Consider the following 20964-nt stretch of genomic DNA (forward strand, 5'->3'; position numbering starts at 1 on the left):
TGTCATAAAATTATCCCATCATTTCTCTACACACAATGCATGTTCTCAACCTTCACTTGCCAGGTTTCATTTCCACACATCATACTTTGTACACGTTGGAATCTATCTCGAGTCAAAAATGCTAATTCATAGTTCATTAGTAATGGCAGAAGTTCTTGAACTTACTCCTAACTGTTGCAATTACAATAACACTTATTCCATATTGTTATCCAAGATAATATAACTTGCAGACATGTCATTAAATTCCTGAATCAACTTTTTTTTTTGGAGAACATATTTTTTTCATAAAACTGAAACTAAGATGGCTAAATGGAACAATGCTACAAACTGCAGAAATTAAGAAACAAAAAACAAACAAACGATATAGATTATAAATTAGATTTTATTTTATTTTACAACTTTTATAAATGCCGGAAAGAAATCAATGGCTAATCATGTAACAAGGTGGTCATCTTTTTTGATTATATATAATTTAATATGTGTAATAAAATGAAGTTTTTTATGAATTAAAGCATCGATTATTCTTGTAAGAAAGACCAGGCACAAGTGTGTTCAATAGCAGCCAGGGAAGACTTCTCAATTGAATCCATCAAAGAGAGAACTTGGTGGGCTGAAAAGCATAATAGAAAAAAAAGATTTTTAAAGAAATTACAATTTGTATTTTCCTCATTTTTATTACGAAAAAAATAAACTAATTTAAAATAGTTTCTATTCAATTAATATGTGAACCATGCATGTCTAGCAGAACTGCAATACATGCAAATGGCAGACATATGATGGATAAAACTCATGATTTGATAATCCAGAAAATTGGATGCTTTTTTGAAAAAGTAAAAACGAGATTCCATATTAAGACAGAAAACCACTTGATATTACACAGAAGTTATGAATACTTTAGCTGATAGATCTCCAGTCAATAGTTTGCATGTCTACCCAATTATTCTCAAGTGGTCTGTGTGGTCCGAGCAGAACTGTCATTGTATATCTAACAAAAACAAGGAGATAAAGATTTTTCTTGTGTGGAAGGTTTGGGTTTCTGTTGGTTATAGAAAGAGATTAGCTTTTGAGGTCGGCTTTGTAGTTTTGTATTTGGCTTGAAAAGACTGTGTCATTACAAGTTTGTATTTTATGAAGAAACCATGTATCATTTGAACTTCACAAAATACAATATTGTAACTCGTTTTGAAACTCATTAGTTTGGAATAAAAAACATTTGTTACAACACCAAAATCTCAGGATTGACACCATGATCAGTCTTGAAACCAAGCATCAAATTTGGATGAAGACAATGAGTGAACGACTACAGTCTGTGTAGTGAAAGTGCACAAACTCAAGTGCACACATATTATATTTTGGCATAATGTGTAGTTCATTCTTATGGCATCACTGATTATTTCCCCTTGATTGTGTCTTAAAAAAATACAGAGTATTAAGAATGCACCACTGTCAGAATTTTCCCATGGGATTTCCACAAAATGTAGGTTTTTCTTAGTAAATAATGCACCGATGTTAAGGTAGAGTAAGGAATAATTAGCTTTTATTGTTTTGTATAATGTATCTTTTTGACTTTCATAATTGTTAACTGTAAATAAATGTGTTGTTGTTAACTTTTTTGTTTTAATGATGGATATTTAATTTGGATGTTATGTTTGATACATGAGCTTGGAAATAAACAAATGTAGTCTTTCCTCTGACATGTAACAAAGCAAAAAAAAAAACAAGATATTACACTAGATAAAACAGTAAAAACAACAAAAAAAAGAAATTGATATTTTCCTTATTCCTCTCACCAGTGTAAAATCATCTTGTTTCTTTGTGTATTTACACCTCTGAAAAAAAGCATACATTATATTGAAACATCATATGAACTAAATAAAGCCTTTTTCATACATAATTTTTCCTTAATCATGTCATACTAGCAAGTATTGTTGTGTGTGTGTATATATATATATATATATATATATATATATATATATATATATATATATTTTCATTTCAGTAACCACAAAAAATCAGTTCACAATCATATTTTTATTTTTTAAATATAGACTAATTTCTATATTTTCTTTTGCTATATGTGTTCCACGTGTTTCATTGTGCATATTGTCGATGATGCCATCATACAAATCATCAGAAAGAGATAAATATTAAATGTATAAATGGATGGAATAAATAAGCAAAGATTGCTTCAACGAAACATAAATTCCAGAAATAGTATAACACTTACATAGGAACAATATCTCTACAAAATAAACATATTTTATTGCACGAGGAAAACATCACACAACACTACCTTGAATTTAATTCACACACATTATATATATATATATATATATATATATATATATATATATATATATGAACAAATGATTAATAAAACATGTTAAAAGACATCTTGAAAAAGAGTTAAAAACATATTTAATTTTAAAAAGGAAACACAAGATAAGTGGATAGTCCTTAATCCGCGGAATTCCGAAGAAATACTCTCCTTCTCATCAGAAGGCAGGAATTAGCAAAATGCAGGATAGGATTTTGCATATAAAAGTATTTAATGAAACTACAAGTAAGTCACAGATCTTACTTGGTTAAAGAAAAAAGGGTGAGGTAAGGGGAACAGGAGGCAAAAGAAAAATGATAAAAAGATTTCACATGAATGGATAGTCCGGTGAAGGGTAAAAATCCAAAAATGGTAAAATCCAAAACGGTCAAATTTAAAATTTCAATCCAATGGGTAAATTCCAAATGGTCAAAATAATCCAAAAGGCAGAGTTTTTTTTTTTTTTATCTTTAACCAAGTAAGATCTGTGACTTACTTGTAGTTTCATTAAATACTTTTATATGCAAAATCCTATCCTGCATTTTGCTAATTTCTGCCCTCTGATGAGAAGGACAATTGCTATTCAATTTGGACAATCTCCTTTTTCATGGGGAGCTGGTTCCCCTCTACCTAACAGCTTGGGGAAACAAAACCAGCTAAAGTTAGGCAAACAAACCCCTAAAACTGCCTCACAGTAAAATTTAACTCCAGGATTTCTGTTTGACCTCATTAAATTCACACACCTTATCCTTAAATAAATTCTAATGTTTTTCTTTTACTCTCCTTTGCTGGCCGAGTGGTAACATGTCAGGTTTTCGGCTCAAGGCTTCTGGTTTGATCCTACCTACCTACCTACCAAAACTTAAAAAAAATTTTTTAATCATTTTTTTTTATTTTATATTTGTCCCCTCCCTCAACACACACACACCTCCAAATACCCGGGCAACGCCGGGCACCCCCGCTAGTTATATAAAAGGCAAAATGAGTGCATGCATTTGTGTATGTCCGTGAAAGGCTTTTTTTGTCTGCCTTCTCAACAAGGTTACATTTATGGAGAACTTTCTTTATACTTCCTAGATTGTAATATCTCCGATTTGCGAACGGACGTCATCTCTTATTTGGTTGAGCTTAAAAAAAACCCTGGTTTCCAGTATTTGTTTATCTTTCTCATATAAATAAAGTGAAACTGATCGAAGCAAACACATCTGCCTGGCCTTCCTGACCGGGACGTCTTGAAGGCAATCAGCTTTGATCAATGTGGGGGAAACTCTTCATATCAGACAATTGCTATTCATTTGGACACTGCCAGAGTTCCCCGTTTTTGTCCTTATTCTACGGGGTTTCAAAGAATGCTGTTCTTGTTATTCTTCTGATCAGAAGACATAAAAAAATCAGCAAATTATATTTGTAGCAATGCTGGAATTTTCTAGTTATGGCATTAAGTGAAAACACAAGAAAAGGAGTGAAAAAATGTTGGATATGCAAAATAAAATATAAAAACAAATCACGCATGATATTTCAACTTGCATGAAAATTCTCTCAAGTTGATCAGAAAATAGTTCTTTAGAGAGAATGGAGTCCAGGTGTTCAAACAGCATACAATCAGGGAGGATGAGAATAATAGAAATGGGTGGCTTGATGAGTAAATTGCAAATTATGAATAAATAGAACAATTTAAATAGATTTTTGTTAAACATAGTTCAATAAAAGAAAAATCAAAGAATATTTTAACATGTATTTTGTATGATTAAAAGCCTTAGAGAAACAAACTTTGATTAACTCAGCTTTAGTATAATATAAGACTAGAAGTAATCCCTGTTATGCAAAACGCTCGATGACTCTTAAATGAAAACTGAAATTATCTCCCTTCAATAGTAGAAACACTAACACAACTTCTATCTATTCACATCTACTGAAAACTTGGTCAAATATCTATTTACTTAATTATACATACAGAATATGCCAGGACTTAAAATGTACCTCCAGTTATACCCTTACTGTTCTGCACCTACATCTTAACCCTCCTAAATCTAAATATACAGTGACTGGGAAAAATTCTTAGCTCAATTCCTAATACCTACTCACACTATAACATTATCCTGTACCTAAACTAACATAAAGTTAAAAAAAATGGAAAATCTAAAGGTAAAAGTCTTAATCCACACTAACACCTATTTAACAAGCCTGCTCACATAACTGCTTCCACTGCATGTCCCTGAATTACTTTGAGGAGTGTAACTATTCATTCGATATATAACCTCTACAAACTAACCCTGTAACATTAACTAACCACACGGGGTCGCAGAAATACCTGGATTAGGACCCAGGCGCGGAGCAAACCCTCTCAGGGCTGATGGACTCAGTAGATCTTCCCAGATCACCCGTCTAGGAGAAGGAAAACTCTGAAAGTAAACCAAAGGGGAGGAAGGCCTCTCCAGTCTTGGATGACAACCTTCCTAGAGCTGGTGACTGAAACAAATTACCGGTCTGCAAACCTAAATTGCTTAAGGAGTAGATAGGCTCTGTCTACGCCCAGCTTCCATACTCCTTCTTTGCCTATTAGTCAGACGCAGAGACACTATCACAGTGAATTGACAAAACACTTAGTGGTAGATCTTGTTTCTTGTCTAGGGAAATGAATGCCGTTTCCCCACTCCCGACACATCCCACCCCTCAAAACTGGGCACTTGGGAGTGCTTGAGTACCACACATGCCTGTGCAATTAGATTGGGGTGACCTTCTTCTGATGGGTTGAGGGTACCAGATTGACAGTTCCTGGCTGCTGTTTCCGACTGGTAGTATAGGGAGCCTAACTCTTTGGTAGCGCTTAGAGCGGCTGCTCCATCAACAGTTGTATAATATCGGGATGTTTGTAGTGTCATGTCGTGCATGGAAAGGGACCCTGCACTCATCCCGATGGGCTTTCCTGAGGCCACAGTCCTGCTGAAGAAAGGTCAGCTAATGGTCTACTTGTGTTGCATGTCTGATACCCTGCATAACCTCTTGTTCAGCTCCCCCTCACCTAACTGAAACTCTTTAAAAACATGATGACAGTACAATCAAAATATAAGCTTAAACCAGGCTTAGGGACAAACAAATCCAACTTGCCTCCTCCCTTGAGGCTTGCATTCACTAACATCCGTGGGCTGAGAACTAATTTAGCTGATGTTGAAGCATTTCTCCTAACAAATACCCTGGATATCTTAGCACTAAGCGACACTAACCTACACTCCTCCATCCCCTCTAACTACTTTAACATGCCTGGCTATCTCCCACTCTGCCGTAAGGACTCTGACAGACATATGCACGGACTTGGAGTCTACATTCGTAACACCCTCCCCCTGACTAGAGAAACAAGCCTAGAAACGGACGATCAAGCCTTTATGTGCTTTAGACTAAACATACAACATATCATTAGCTACTTTTATTTTCTCTACCGCCCTCCTTCGACCCAGTACTGCACCATAATAAACAAAGTCTCTGACAGCATAGACACAGCACTCTCCCTCAACACTAGTGCACAAGTACATGTATTTGGTGACTTTAATGTTCACCACAAAAACTGGCTTGGATTCTCTACTCACACAGATGCAGCAGGCAGCACAACACATAGCTTCGCGATATCTCACTCCCTATCACAAATGGTTACGTTTCCAACCCGTTTCCCTGACCAGCAAGAACAACATGTATCACTTCTAGATCTGTTTCTGACCACAGTTCCCGAGGATTTTATAACAAATGCTGACAGCCCACTCGGAACACTGATCATGCAGTGATAATGGTCGAAATCACCCTAGACCCAAAACTGAAGAGCCAGTGCTCAAAACAACGAGATATTATAAAAAGGCTGACTGGGAAGCCATCAGAGATCTTATCAGAGATGCCCCATGGGGAAATATTTTTTTCTCTTCCTGCTGAACAGTGTGCAAATGAGACCACTGAATAGTTCAAAACAGCAATTGAAGCACATGTTCCCATGCAGAAATTTTATAGCAAGCCCCACTCTCCCCAATGGCTTACTTCTACTTGTGCAACTGCCATTGCTCAAAGGCAGCATGCATACTGCAGATTTAACCGATATAAGTCCACTTCAAACAGACAGAAGTATATAGAAGTTAGAAGTAACGTTAAGAAAGAAATAGCGACCGCTAAAAGAGAATTTACTGAAACCACTAAAAAACGTATCAAAGCACAAAAATTAGGAAATCGTGACTTCTGGAAAATCTACAACAGTGTAGTAAATAATGGGCAATCAACAATTCCTCCACTAACCAACAATCACGAGGTTGTTTGCTCAGTAACCGACAAGGCTAATATGCTTGCCAGCTGGTTTACCTCGAACTCCACACTGGACCCTTCCAACTACCCCCTGCCTGACTTTCCTTTGCAGACAGACGCCACGCTAGACAATCTAAAAATCACCCCTGCTCAGGTGCATGCTATCATAAAAAACCTTGACACTTCAAAAGCATGTGGACCTGATCTAATCCCAGCTGTGCTATTAAAAAAGTGCTCAGCCGAAGTAGCTCCAGTTCTCTCCAAACTCTACAACAAATGCCTTAATGAATCATGCTTTCCGGACTGTTGGAAAACCGCTTCTGTAGTACCAGTATTCAAGAATTCTGGCGAAAGAACTGACCCATCAAATTATCGCCCCATTAACCTCCTCCCTCTTTTCGCCAAAATATTTGAGACCATAATTAACCATGCTCTAGTCAGTCACCTTACAGATGCTAAACTTCTGACTAACAAACAATATGGATTTAGACAAGCCCGTTCCACAGCAGACATCCTCACTGTAATCTCTGACCATTCACTGGACAAAGCGGGGGAGGGCAGAGTGGTAGCTCTAGATATATCTAAGGCTTTTGACAGGGTATGGCATGAGGGTCTCCTCAGGAAAATTAAATCATACAGTATCACTGGTAGAATACTTAACATAATTAAATCCTTCTTAGACAAGAGAAAAATCCAGGTTGTCCTTGACGGTCGTACATCCAAACAATATAATATAAATGCGGGAGTGCCTCAGGGGTCTATCCTTGGACCTCTATTGTTCCTAATATTTATTAATGACCTCCCCAACAAAACTGCCTCTGAAATGTGTATATATGCTGATGACACCACACTCTGTAACAGGCATGACAGGAAAACAAATGAACACATCTAAAGAAATGGCAAAAACACTAGAGGATGACCTCCAATCTGTAGTGGAATGGGGACAAAAATGGATGGTCACATTCAATGCTGCCAAGACTAAACTGGTTTCCTTCAATAATTACAAGAAACCTTCTCTGCCACCAATAGCAATGGCCAGTGACTCCCTATCTGAGAGTACATCTTTCAAACTGCTTGGCCTAACGTTCACAGGAAACATGAGTTGGAACAATTACATTGAAAACATTGCCAGGGCCGCTGCGAAGAAGGTAGGTTCTCTCTACCGTGCTAGAAAACTACTGACACCTGAAAGTATCCTGTACCTCTATAAGGCAACCATTCGCCCATGTATGGAGTATTGCTGTCACATTTGGGCTGGTGCATCTGCTGCTGGTCTCTCACTCCTAGACAAAGTTCAAAAGAGAGTCGCCAATCTGATAGGTCCTGAACTGGCATCTAAGCTTCAGCCTCTGTCCCATCGACGAAATGTTGCATCTCTCTGCCTGTTCTACAAGTATTTTAATGGTGAATGCTCTGACGAACTGCAGACACTTGTGCCCTAATGACGTAGACACCCTCGACAAACCTAACAGGCAGCTAAATCCCACCCCCATGCAGTAGAGATCCCTAGATATAAAAGATCTTTCTACTCCAGTAGTTTCTTCTCCAGAACCGCTAGACTCTGGAATTCCATTCCAGGTCCCTGCTTCCCCAACTGTACTGACATGCAGAAGTTCAAGTGTAATGTGAACCGACATCTTGCTGCCCAAATCCCAACATAGTGCCCCAGTAGTTGCTGCCCCTGATAGTAGTCCCTACACCAAAGTGGCAATTAAAAAAAAAAAAAAAAATCCATAGAAATTCCATGGTGCTTTCTACATCAACCTGTATAATTTACTGTTAAAAAATAATATTAATTTGAAATAATTCTTGTCAGGTTGAATGCTTTTTAAAAAGAAATTACTGTTTCTTTTTCCATAAAAATAATTATTCTTGTCATCTACATATTCTTTAGATAAAACGAATATGTCTGCTCACATCATTAGATTTAAAATTATAGCAACTAAATTATTTTTGAAACAGTAAATATGTCTTCTTAATAGAAAAATAATCATCAGCTGAATATTCTTTAAATCAAAACAAATTTCACTTTTTGAAATGAATTTATTTAAAATTGTACTGTTTTTAGTCAATAGTGTGACATAATTTGATTTTGGAACAATTCATTTTAAAAAGTTTGAATTATTTACCTTAGTAGTATCATCAGATTAATCACCAATCATCTTTGCTAATTGGACGACGTCACCTTTTCAAATGTGTGTGAAAGGTGACACGAACGTGACATGAATTTTTAAGTTCCACTTTCTGCTGAGCAGAATTCTTGCCAAGACTTGCCAGTGTATATTGAGGAAAAGTCCCTTCTAATTAATACTTACATAATTCTTATGTAATCTTTTTTATTATGTGTAATAAAAACCATTTCAATATAAAGACTAAAAAAGTATATTTTTATTAAAATTATTTTAAAAAATATTTAAAAGTAAAGACTATTTCTTTATATAAACTTGCAAAATATACTAGTGGGGGTACCTGGCATTGCTCGGGTGTGTGGAGGTTTAGTAAGGAAATCCCTGGGGAGGGGAATAAAAAAGTGGTAGCAGCGGGCGTGATGGTGGTGATTAAAACAACAGTAGGCAGTTTGGATGAAGAGAGGTGTTAAAAAAAAAAGTGGTAGTAGGCAGGCAGGCTTGAACCCGTAACACGAAGGAAAAAAAAAATCGTAACGCTTTAGCCGATGTTTCCATCGAACAAACGGAAGTCAAGAACATTGAAATTAAGCATAGTCAATCCAACGGTGATGATGACTTGCTAAAATGTCGGTGAAAAAAGCGACCCCGCCTTGTACAAAACTGCCCAGTTGAGAGTGAAGGAATGAATGTTTTGGGTCACTTTTTCGATATTTGTTGTCCGAAGAATCAAGCTCGAATTGATACCAATCTCATGAGGATCTGTTGCGTGTGTGGAAAGTTTTTATGAGACATACAAACACACACACACACACATTTTGCCTTTTATATATTAGACTTGCAGGGGTGCCCGGCATTGCCTGGGTGTTTGGAGGTGTGTGTGTGTGTGTGGGGGGGGGGTAAATCTAAACAAAATGGAAAATAAAGAATAAGCAAAGTAATAACCCTGTTTAAATATTATATATAAAAAAAAACAATGTTAAAAGAATCGGAAAAACAAAAAACAGCAAGTGTGATGAAAAAAAAAAAAAATGAACGTGTAAGTGAACGATGTTAAAACTTCTTTAAAAAAATCGGAAAAACAAAAAATCTGCAAACATGATAGAAAAAAAAATGGTACAAATAACCCTGTTTCGATATTAAAAGTTGAAAAAAAAACTTTATCTGACATCACGAATCGAACCTGCAATCTAAAGATAACAACGTTGCCACTTTGACCATCATGACTTGACCGCGTGAGCGAATTTAGGTTGCTTTTTATAATTTTTAACTAATTTAGGTTACTTTTTATAATTTTTAACTAATTAAAACTTAGTTTGCTTTTTATAATTTTTAACTAATTCAAATTTAGGTTGCTTTTTATAATTTTTAACTAATTTAAATTTAGGTTGCTTTTTATAATTTTTAACTAATTTAAATTTAGGTTGCTTTTTATAATTTTTAACTAATTTAAATTTAGGTTGCTTTTTATAATTTTTAACTAATTCAAGAAATGTCTTTTTCACATGCGTATTTGGCTAGATTGTCATGAAGGAACAATTTTTTGCTACCCCTCCCTGTAGAAAAATCTCAGTTGAAGATGAAGGAATAAATGTTTTGAGTCAATTTTTCGATATTTGTCGTCCGAAGGACTGAGCTTCAAAATGATACCGATCTTGTAAAAATCCATCGCCTGTTTTGCCTTTTATATATATAGACTAGCGGGGGTGCCCAGCGTTATCCAAGTGTTTGTCAATGTAAAAGAAAAAAGGTTTGAGAGCAAGGTAGATTCAAACCTGAATCGTTGAGGCGAAAGCGAAAAAAAAAAAAAGTGTGATAACTTACCTCGATGCTACGAAGGCAGTGGAATGAGAGTGGATGAAATCAAATGATTAAAAAGTTACGTTACAGGTGTGCGTATATTTAATGAGGTCAAACATCAAGCCATAGGGGAGATGAAATCCCACACTTAACTTTTGCTGCGAGGCAGTTTTTTTTGGTTTTCTTGGGGGAAAACTAGCTCCCCATAAAAAAGAGGAGTGTCCAAATGAATAGCAATTGTCTGATATGACGGTTTTCATCGCATTGATCGAAGCTGATTTGCTTTCTGGACATCCCTGGTGAGAAGGCCATGGTAATTACCTTCGCTCCATTAGTTATACTTTATACTAAGAAGCCGAACAAACATGCGACACAACGAAATAGTGTGAATTTTATAAAAGTCGATCAAAATAAATCTAGACACAACGTCCCTTCGCAAATCATACTTATGATCTAGGAGGTATTTAAACAGTTCTAAGAAATAGTAAACCCCCGGAGAACCCCGCCAAAAAAGCCTTTGCTGGACATACAAAAATGTGTGCGCCGCTTTTGCTGTTTATATATATAGATTTTTATATATATAGATAAACCCATTATATATATATAGATAAACCCATTATATATATATATATATATATATAGATAAACCCATTATATATATATAGATAAACCCATTATATATATAGATAAAACCATTATATATATAGATAAAACCATTATATATATAGATAAAACCATTATATTTATAGATAAAACCATAATATATATATATAGATAAAACCATTTCATATATAGATAAAACCATTATATATATAGATAAAACCATTTTATATATAGATAAAACCATTATAGATAAAACCATTATATATATAGATAAAACCATTATATATATAGATAAAACCATTATATATATAGATAAACCCATTATATATATATAGATAAACCCATTATATATATAGATAAAACCATTATATATATAGATAAAACCATTATATATATAGATAAAACCATTATATTTATAGATAAAACCATTATATATATATATAGATAAAACCATTTCATATATAGATAAAACCATTATATATATAGATAAAACCATTTTATATATAGATAAAACCATTATAGATAAAACCATTATATATATAGATAAAACCATTATATATATAGATAAAACCATTATATATATAGATAAAACCATTATATATATATAGATAAAACCATTATATATATATAGATAAAACCATTTTATATATAGATAAAACCATTATATATATAGATAAAACCATTTTATATATAGATAAAACCATTTTATATATAGATAAAACCCTTATATATATATAGATAAAACCATTATATATATATAGATAAAACCATTATATATATAGATAAAACCATTTTATATATAGATAAAACCATTTTATATATAGATAAAACCATTATATATATAGATAAAACCATTATATATATAGATAAAACCATTATATATATAGATAAAACCATTATATATATAGATAAAACCATTATATATATAGATAAAACCATTTTATATATAGATAAAACCATTATATATATAGATAAAACCATTTTATATATAGATAAAACCATTATATATATAGATAAAACCATTTTATATATAGATACAACCATTATATATATAGATAAAACCATTTTATATATAGATAAAACCATTATATATATAGATAAAACCATCTTATATATAGATAAAACCATTTTATATATAGATAAAACCATTATATATATAGATAAAACCATGATATATATAGATAAAACCATTATATATATAGATAAAACCATTATATATATTGATAAAACCATTATATATATAGATAAAACCATTATATATATATATAGATAAAACCATTTTATATATAGATAAAACCATTATATATATAGATAAAACCATTTTATATATAGATAAAACCATTATATATATAGATAAAACCATTTTATATATAGATACAACCATTATATATATAGATAAAACCATTTTATATATAGATAAAACCATTATATATATAGATAAAACCATCTTATATATAGATAAAACCATTTTATATATAGATAAAACCATTATATATATAGATAAAACGATTATATATATAGATAAAACCATTTTATATATAGATAAAACCATTTTATATATAGATAAAACCATTATATATATAGATAAAACCATTATATATATAGATAAAACCATTTTATATATAGATAAAACCATTATATATATAGATAAAACCATTTTATATATAGATAAAACCATTATATATATAGATAAAACCATTTTATATATAGATAAAACCATTATATATATAGATAAAGCCATTATATATATAGATAAAACCATGATATATATAGATAAAACCATTATATATATAGATAAAACCATTTTATATATAGATAAAACCATTTTATATATAGATAAAACCATTATATATATAGATAAAACCATTATATATATAGATAAAACCATTTTATATATAGATAAAACCATTTTATATATAGATAAAACCATTATAGATATAGATAAAACCATTTTATATATAGATAAAACCATTTTATATATAGATAAAACCATTATATATATAGATAAAACCATTTTATATATAGATAAAACCATTATATATATAGATAAAACCATTTTATATATAGATAAAACCATTTTATATATAGATAAAACCATTCTGACTAAAAAAAATTCACAGTAAAAACTAAATATATTTTTGTTATAAGATATTTTATTAAAAATAAAATCATTCTGAAAAAGAAGCATTTCAAAGTAAATGCCATTTTTTATGTAGAGTTTTAATATTAAATTGGAATTATTTTAGTATTAATCAGAAGGGACTTTTTTTTGGTATACACTGGTAAGATTTAATCAGGAGTCGAAAAGAAATAAACTGGAATTATGCAGCAATATTCATTTTCAGGCAAAAGTGAGCCAACCTATCACACATGCACACGAACAATCCATACACACATACATACTCAATTGCATATCTGCATTAGGAAATCATATTTTATTGATCTCCTGAAATCTATAATATAAATCTCACCTGTCTGTTTATATGTTTCTGCCTAAAACCTTTTACAGAGGCGACAGATTTTTATGAGATTGGTATCGTTTTGAAGCTCGACCCTTTGGGCAACAAATATTGAAAAATTGGCTAAAAATATTAATTCTTTCACCCTCTACAGGGAGGATTCGCTTTTTTTGCTGATATTTTCGAAAGTCATTCCCTCTTTTCGATTAACTAGCCTTAATTTAAACCTTTGTCACTTCCGGTTTGGTGATGGACGCAACAGAAAATACATCATGTTTTTTTTTTCACATTCTTTTCCTCCTTTGTAGTATGGGTTCGAACCTGCCTGCCTACTACCATTTTTTTTTGTTTGCTCAACACACCCGCCCAATCACCCAGGCAATGCCGGACTGTCAGGCTAGTGTTTAAATAAAACAATTCAAAAAATATTTTTTTTTTTAAATTTCCTCAAATGGTCTTCAATAATGTCATTTAATTTTGCTATTTTTTCCCCTGTTTTTATGGCACATTTTGTAATGACACATTTTGTAATGACATATGTAAAAAAGAATTAAATACTCAACCTCCTGTTTTGTTTTGCCATGAATTTATCCAAGATGTCTTCCGGTTCTGTTAAGGAAACGCCATCTGCAAAAGAGAATGACTAATGAATTAGAATCACATACAGTCACACCCCATTTACCATTCCTAAAGCTCCCTGTGGAATTATTTTATTCAAAGCAAGGAATTAATTTCAACTCTTACTTTCAAATATTATCTGGATTTATGAGTTCAGTTCTTGAAATTGAGCACGTTGTTGGCAAGTTAATGGGTCAATCTTAGGATTAGAGGGAAAAGGAATCAGAGTCATAGTTAAGATTTTGCAAGTTCTGCAAGTGTTAAAACTCATCTGCCTGCGGGTGTGTGTATCCACATAAAAGTCAGAAACTACATAAGACACATTAAGAAAACTGATATATTTTCCACAATTACTTTGGACGGAATATAAACCTATATTTTTTCTTGTTTACTCTTGTTCACCCCAAACAAGGCATATTGCTATTTGGGAGCCACTTGGATATTTAGGACCATGTCTACAGAGGACCATGTGAGGAGATGATAGAGATATGTGTTCACATCACGTTTAAACTTCTGCATGTTAGTACATTGAGCGAAACAGGGTGGAAATTCCAAAGCTTAGAAATTTGATGGAATAAACTATTAGAGCAGAAGGCTTTTAGGTATCTACGAACTTCAACAGTGAAAAAGTGATTTTGCTGCTAGAAAGGTTTGTTGAAGGTATGTTCACCAATGGGAGTACAAGTGTAATGAGTTCATCAAAGTACATTCCAATAAAGTACTTGTAAATTTTATAGAGTGTTGTGTCATCAGCAACTATACCCATTTTAGATTCAATTTTATCCAGTGCATGGTATATGCGTTCAGAGATGACTTAAAATATTTGCAGTATCATAAGCTTTCCTAAATCCATACTGTCGGTCAGAGAGAAGATTAGTTTTTGTGAGGTGGTGGACTAGTGCTTAAATAATTAATGACTTTAATGAAGAAGTGGGGGGGGGACTGATGTGGCAATAATTGAGCGGGTCAGTTATTTTACCAGAATTCTTGTACACTGGTACCACAGAGGCAATTTTTCAGATATCAGAGAAGCAAGGTTCAGCAAGACATTTGTTACAGAATTTGAAGAGTACAAGGATTTGGTCAGCAGAGTACTTTTTATTAGTATAGGAGGGATGAGATCAGATATTTAAGATTTTTATGATATCATGGACATGAGAAGGAATTATTTCTATTTCAATTGTAGCTTTAGTTTGTATACGGACATTTTTAAGTGAGTCGTATGTGGAGTGATTTAAGGTGGAGTTGGAGGCGAATCACTGGGAAAGCAGTTCAGCCTTCTCAACTGCTGTCTAAGCAACTCCGTGGTTGTTGGATATGTAGAAATTATTGATTGCCCTTTATTTACTACACACTTATAAATTTTCTAGAAACTGTGACTATGTGTTTTGTGGTTATTTAAGAATGCATTCTCTTTTTTGCTTTTATAATATTCATTCTTTTGAGGATCAAAACGAACAAAATTTGTTAGGAAGGGGAGGAGGTTGGCATTTAAAGTGAACATCAACCTTTGGTGTGAAATTGTATTTTTTGCCCTGGCATTTAAATATATATTTTTTTAATGTATATAAACGTGATTTTTTTATGGAGGAGAGAGGGGGGGTATAGAGAAAGATATAAAGAGTGGAAATACAGAGAAGTAGAGAAAAAGAGAGAAGATTAAAAAAAGATTTTGTATACACTTTAAATTTTTTATTTTGTTGTCTATGTCCCCGGATAATGCCTGGTAACCATGCTAGTCTATTATATAAGACAAAGTCATTTCTGTATGTCCAATTAAAACTACCAAACTACATTTACAGATCTTGTATATCCTAATTTAGCATCACCCCAATGAGGTTATGAAAAAAAAAAAATACTGTAGTATGAACTTGTTTTGAGTCACTAAAGGATCAAATTATTGCATTGGTGGCTGAGAAAACAAAATTACTTTCTTATTGGTAGTTATGCAAAACAACAAAAAAAACAAAAAAAAAACAATATAAATCATTAATTTTTCTTATTCTTTCTTTTTAGTATATTGAAGTAGTTGCAAAAGTTTGTGCATGAAGCAGAGAAGTGGAGAAGTTTGTTGAAAAAGTAACATGAAATCCAAGATGCCATATAATCCTCATCGTATTTGATTTTACATATGTTTTACATGCTGCCATCCTTTAAGAAATTGACTGTTTCTTTATTTATCCTTGTTTCTCTGAAGACCATTGTTACAACTTCCTTTCATGTTTTCTCTGTAAACCAGACCTACTACCTCAACTGTTCTACATCTACTAACCCAAGAACTTTCATCCATTCTTTCAAAATGGCCATAACATCAAAGTCTCTATATTATCAAATATTCTATACACCTATACTGTCCAGATTTAATTTTCCTCTGAGATCATCAAAACTAAGCTTGTCTTTAGCACTCACATTACGCATTCATCATTTTATTCTCATAGCATTTCTCTCCAAGCAATACATGTTCTCATGAAACTATGAACAAACAACTGGTCAGAACAAATGTGACTTTTGTGGTCCACTCCAATAATAGCACCAAGACTATGCCCAGATGGAGTTGCAATGATGCCTCAAATGAAGATTCTACATAAGGATCATGATCATATCACAAAGGTTCATAAATGTAATCTCTCAGTGAAATATCAGAAGTGCTGTAAAACTTTATTTCATTATGAAAGGATGTTAACTAACCCAATAGTGATGCAATGACATTTCAGAAATAACGAGATATGCAATGGAAATCTATATTGTTCAGATTCAATCTTCCTCTGAGGTCATCAGATCTAAGCCTATTTTAAAGTTTCATATTACTTATCTACCATATAATTCTCATACTTTCTATCCATGCAACACATGTCCTCAAAACTCTATATATCATCACTTCATACACATGCCTGATAGACTTTTGTTTTTTTTTTGGTTGACAGTGGCAATGCTTTGCTGGTTAATAATGACAATCCATCCACTTCTAACTCCTGCTAGGTTTTTTTAAAACCAAGTCAGAATTCATCTTTTTTTCAATTTTGCTTAAAAGAGATCAAGATTTTTCATACCTATTACTCCTATCTTATAAGTAGGGCTATGACAAGAGAATATTCTTTTAATTATTTTGACTCTTGAGTATATATCAGTTAATATCATATGTTTTTAGATAGAGTGATGTGGTTCTCGATTGTTTGTGTCGGATATATACTCCAGAGTCAAAACAATGATAAGAATATTCTCTTGTCATAGCCCTACTTATAGGACCTCGTCATGTTCTTGATCCTTTTCTTGAGGAGGTTGGTATATCCATTAACATAGTAGGCCTCTGTTAGTAATGCTCAATCAGAGGTGATGCACCCTTTGGATGCTAGCCTGGGTGGGTGATATGGAGGGCAGGCTGTTCACTATATATATATATGTTGACCACCTCTTCACATATTTGACTACATATATGTTAACCAACTCTCCACGATTGATCAATTCAAACGCACAGCAAGACTGTTACAGTTTGGCACCATCACAGGAGCTGGTAGAATTAAGTTTTTGGTAATTCTAAACTGCCTTATGGGGCTCCAAACACAAAACACTCTACCTCATATTTCAAGAGAAAGGTATCTTCCTGTCAGGATTGGTATAAGTTCTCAATCTGCATCTGGCAACAGAGCAGAAAAAACACGTCTTCCCTGCAGACGACAAGATAATCATGTTCAAATCCAATATCAAATACTTTTTTTAAACCATCCTTATAAGCAGTCAAATTTTATTCATTCCATCATTTTCAATCCTCTCATTATATTCTTCATAATTCAACTGACAATCTACCCATCTCATTAGTTCTTCCCATAAGCTTGAAAATACCAGAAGGCTGCCAACAACATTATTTGATCAACAATAAATCAAAAAGTACATGAACAACAGCAACAACAACAAAAAAAGACCCCCCCCTTCAAAAAAAAAAAAAAAAAAAAAAACTCCAACTCACCTGTCATAGTTTGTAATTTTTTTAATCTCGCCTCATTTTTTCTCGCTATTTTGTCAGCATTCAAACTCATAAGAGAATCGGCAGAATTACTTCGGAGGGAAACACCATCCAAAAGAGTCTAACAATTCATAAATAAAAAAAAACAACAAAAATAAATAAAACGAAAGAAAAAAGAATTGATATTTCTATAATGAGATAAATAAGAAAGAGTGTTACATAGTACTTAGCAATATGTACATAAACGGTACAAATGATTCATCATCATTGGTTTAATGTTGACTGTGCTCTTTCTCAAGCTAGCTGACTCTACTACCTCAAGTGTTCTACATCTAATCAAAGCATCCTCATTTTGTGAATGTGAGTACATTATTGAAAACTCTTGTTCTGCACACATCCCTCTATACTGTTCAGATGAAATATTCCTTTGAGGTCATCGGATCTAGGCTCATCTTTAAGATTCACATTACACAATCATTATATAATTTATCGCCAATGGCAATGGCAACGCATGCCATCAACCTTCATAGTCCAGGGTTCACCCTTGAGTATATATCCGTTAATATCTTATATGTTTTTATATAGACTGATGTGGTTCTCGGTTGATTTACTGTGTCGGATATATACTTGAGAGTCAAAAGAATGAAAAGAATATGCTGTTGTCACAGCTCTAATCATTACATGTACATTCCTGGTCTTCCTGCAATCAACAATGTTAACACTGTCAGGTTAGCGATGGTAAATATTACTCGACTTACTCTTCAGAAAGCATCATATTTTTCCAAAAAATTTCAAATATTTTCTTCAAAATATTATAAAGCATTGGAAGTTAGGAAAAGATTGAAACTGACATATCCAGAATGATGACCTCAAATCAGATCCAGAGAACCTAATTCCCGTCAATGCTGCATATTGATTGCTATTTCATGTAAATTGTGTTGATGAGAGAATGAAATCTAAATAAACATATTATTTCTGAAACGATTGCGTTTTTTGTCTTGTTTTTTTGTTTTCTTGTTTTATTGCATATGTAAATGAACCTATACTAATTCATTACATTCATTTATTCCACACACACACACACATATATATATATATATATATATATATATATATATATATATATATATATATATATATATAGGGTAGAACGATAAAAGTTGTTGCCCTAAAGAAAGCAACACTACAGCATAATTTAAAAACTTTTATTGAAAGAATCAATTCAGGTAACTTGATTATATAGTAGAGCTGACATCTATTCAATGTAGCCGTTTCAGCATCAATGAATGCCTCGATATGAGTCCTGAATTGAGAGCATGTCTTTTACGCAAGCGCTGGCGGGAGCTCAGTGAATACTCAGTGGATGGCAATGATCAAGTTGGTTTTGATGTTGTAGGAGGTCATGTTGGTGATATTCTTAATGGATGACCAAACAGAGTAGTCCAGCAGATTCAGGTTGGGGAAGGAAGCAGGAGCAGTGAGAAAAAGGGACAAAGTCATAGCACTACCTCTATAGCCAAGCTAGCGGCCACTTGATTGAACTACTTTGGTGTTGATTTTCAATCCGACTTTTAAGATGTGATGTGGGATGATGTGCCCTTCACTTAAAACCACATCGAAAACCATAACCATGGCTGGAAATTTTGTTTTCATCACCCTGGGCATGCCCCTGTTATGGCAATCCAACGATGCATTTTGAGGGTGTTGGCAATGGTCCTGTTGTCATAACTTTGATCGTTAGAAAGCATGTGTTGTAGAATGACACATCTCTGATCTTGCTCGTTGAACATTGTGTCATTTTCAGACATGATAAAAGGCTCCTATCACTCTTAAGATTTGTACACAACTGACCATCTGGTCTACAACAAAAAAAGAGAACTGGCTTTCATCAAACGGAAATGGAACCATGTCATCTTTTCTAGGGCGATAATATTATTGTTTCACCCCATATATATATATATATATATATATATATATATATATATATATATATTGAGCACTATCAGTAACCTCATTAAATTTAATGTTTTTTTTACTTTTGGATATTTTTAACCTGGAATAAATATTATCATGAGAGGACAGTGTTTCTGTTAAAATATGAAGAAATTACCATTTCCTACATAAATAATAATATAAAATATAAAAATAAATATATACAAATAATATAAATTTAATATTACAATATCGCAGAATATAAAACATATTATATAAAATTAAATACTTTACTTTTACATTACAGTTAGAAAATTAAAAAAAAAAAGTTAATCATCCAAATAACTCGTATAACAAGACCACCAGCCAGACACGAGAGAGTTCCACATCCAGTTTTTAAAGCAAAGAAAAATACATTGTGCCGAAATCCATATTAACCTGATATGCACCTGGCAAACAATTACATGATCTTAATTCCTTAACTTTCATTGATCTTCAATCGTGCTGGATAACCTCAATATTACAAAATGAATGAAATGAACATGATATCATCTCTGAAACGATTAGTTGTTTTTTTGTCTTGATTTCGATATATAAGACAAACACAAGGGGGATTCCAGACCCATGAATTATGGAGTAAACAGATGAAAAGACAGGGGAAAGGAAAATGAAAAAAAAAAAACAAACATGATTTTTTAATTTTATCAGTATTTCAATATGCTGAGAGATGATTTTTCGATAGAACCTTTCCCAAACAAAAATAACAGTTTGTCAATATATGTGTGTAAAAACGAGGGTGAGAGAAAGAAAGGGGGAGGGTAAACTCACAGTTCCTTTTCTTTTATGTATGTGGGCTTTAACTGTTCATTC

The 20964-nt window shown here is 32.8% G+C and overlaps 1 protein-coding gene across 1 annotated transcript in view; it reads right to left on the reverse strand.

Annotated features, from left to right (window-relative positions):
* Positions 1-364: 364 nt before the first annotated feature.
* The window catches only part of LOC145261168 (centrosome and spindle pole associated protein 1-like), a 174948-nt gene continuing 154348 nt past the window's right edge, over positions 365-20964 (reverse strand). Inside the window, exons 36-38 of the mRNA XM_080119490.1 lie at positions 18166-18283; positions 14147-14210; positions 365-610 (exon numbers count right to left, since the gene is read on the reverse strand). Of these exons, the coding sequence (XP_079975616.1) occupies positions 577-610; positions 14147-14210; positions 18166-18283 (216 nt within the window). The 3' untranslated portion in view covers positions 365-576. The remainder of the gene's footprint in view (positions 611-14146; positions 14211-18165; positions 18284-20964) is intronic.

Source organism: Euprymna scolopes, chromosome 37 (assembly GCF_053919585.1).
Source record: "Euprymna scolopes isolate OS-2025 chromosome 37, ASM5391958v1, whole genome shotgun sequence".
Taxonomy (NCBI): Eukaryota; Metazoa; Mollusca; class Cephalopoda; order Sepiida; family Sepiolidae; genus Euprymna; species Euprymna scolopes.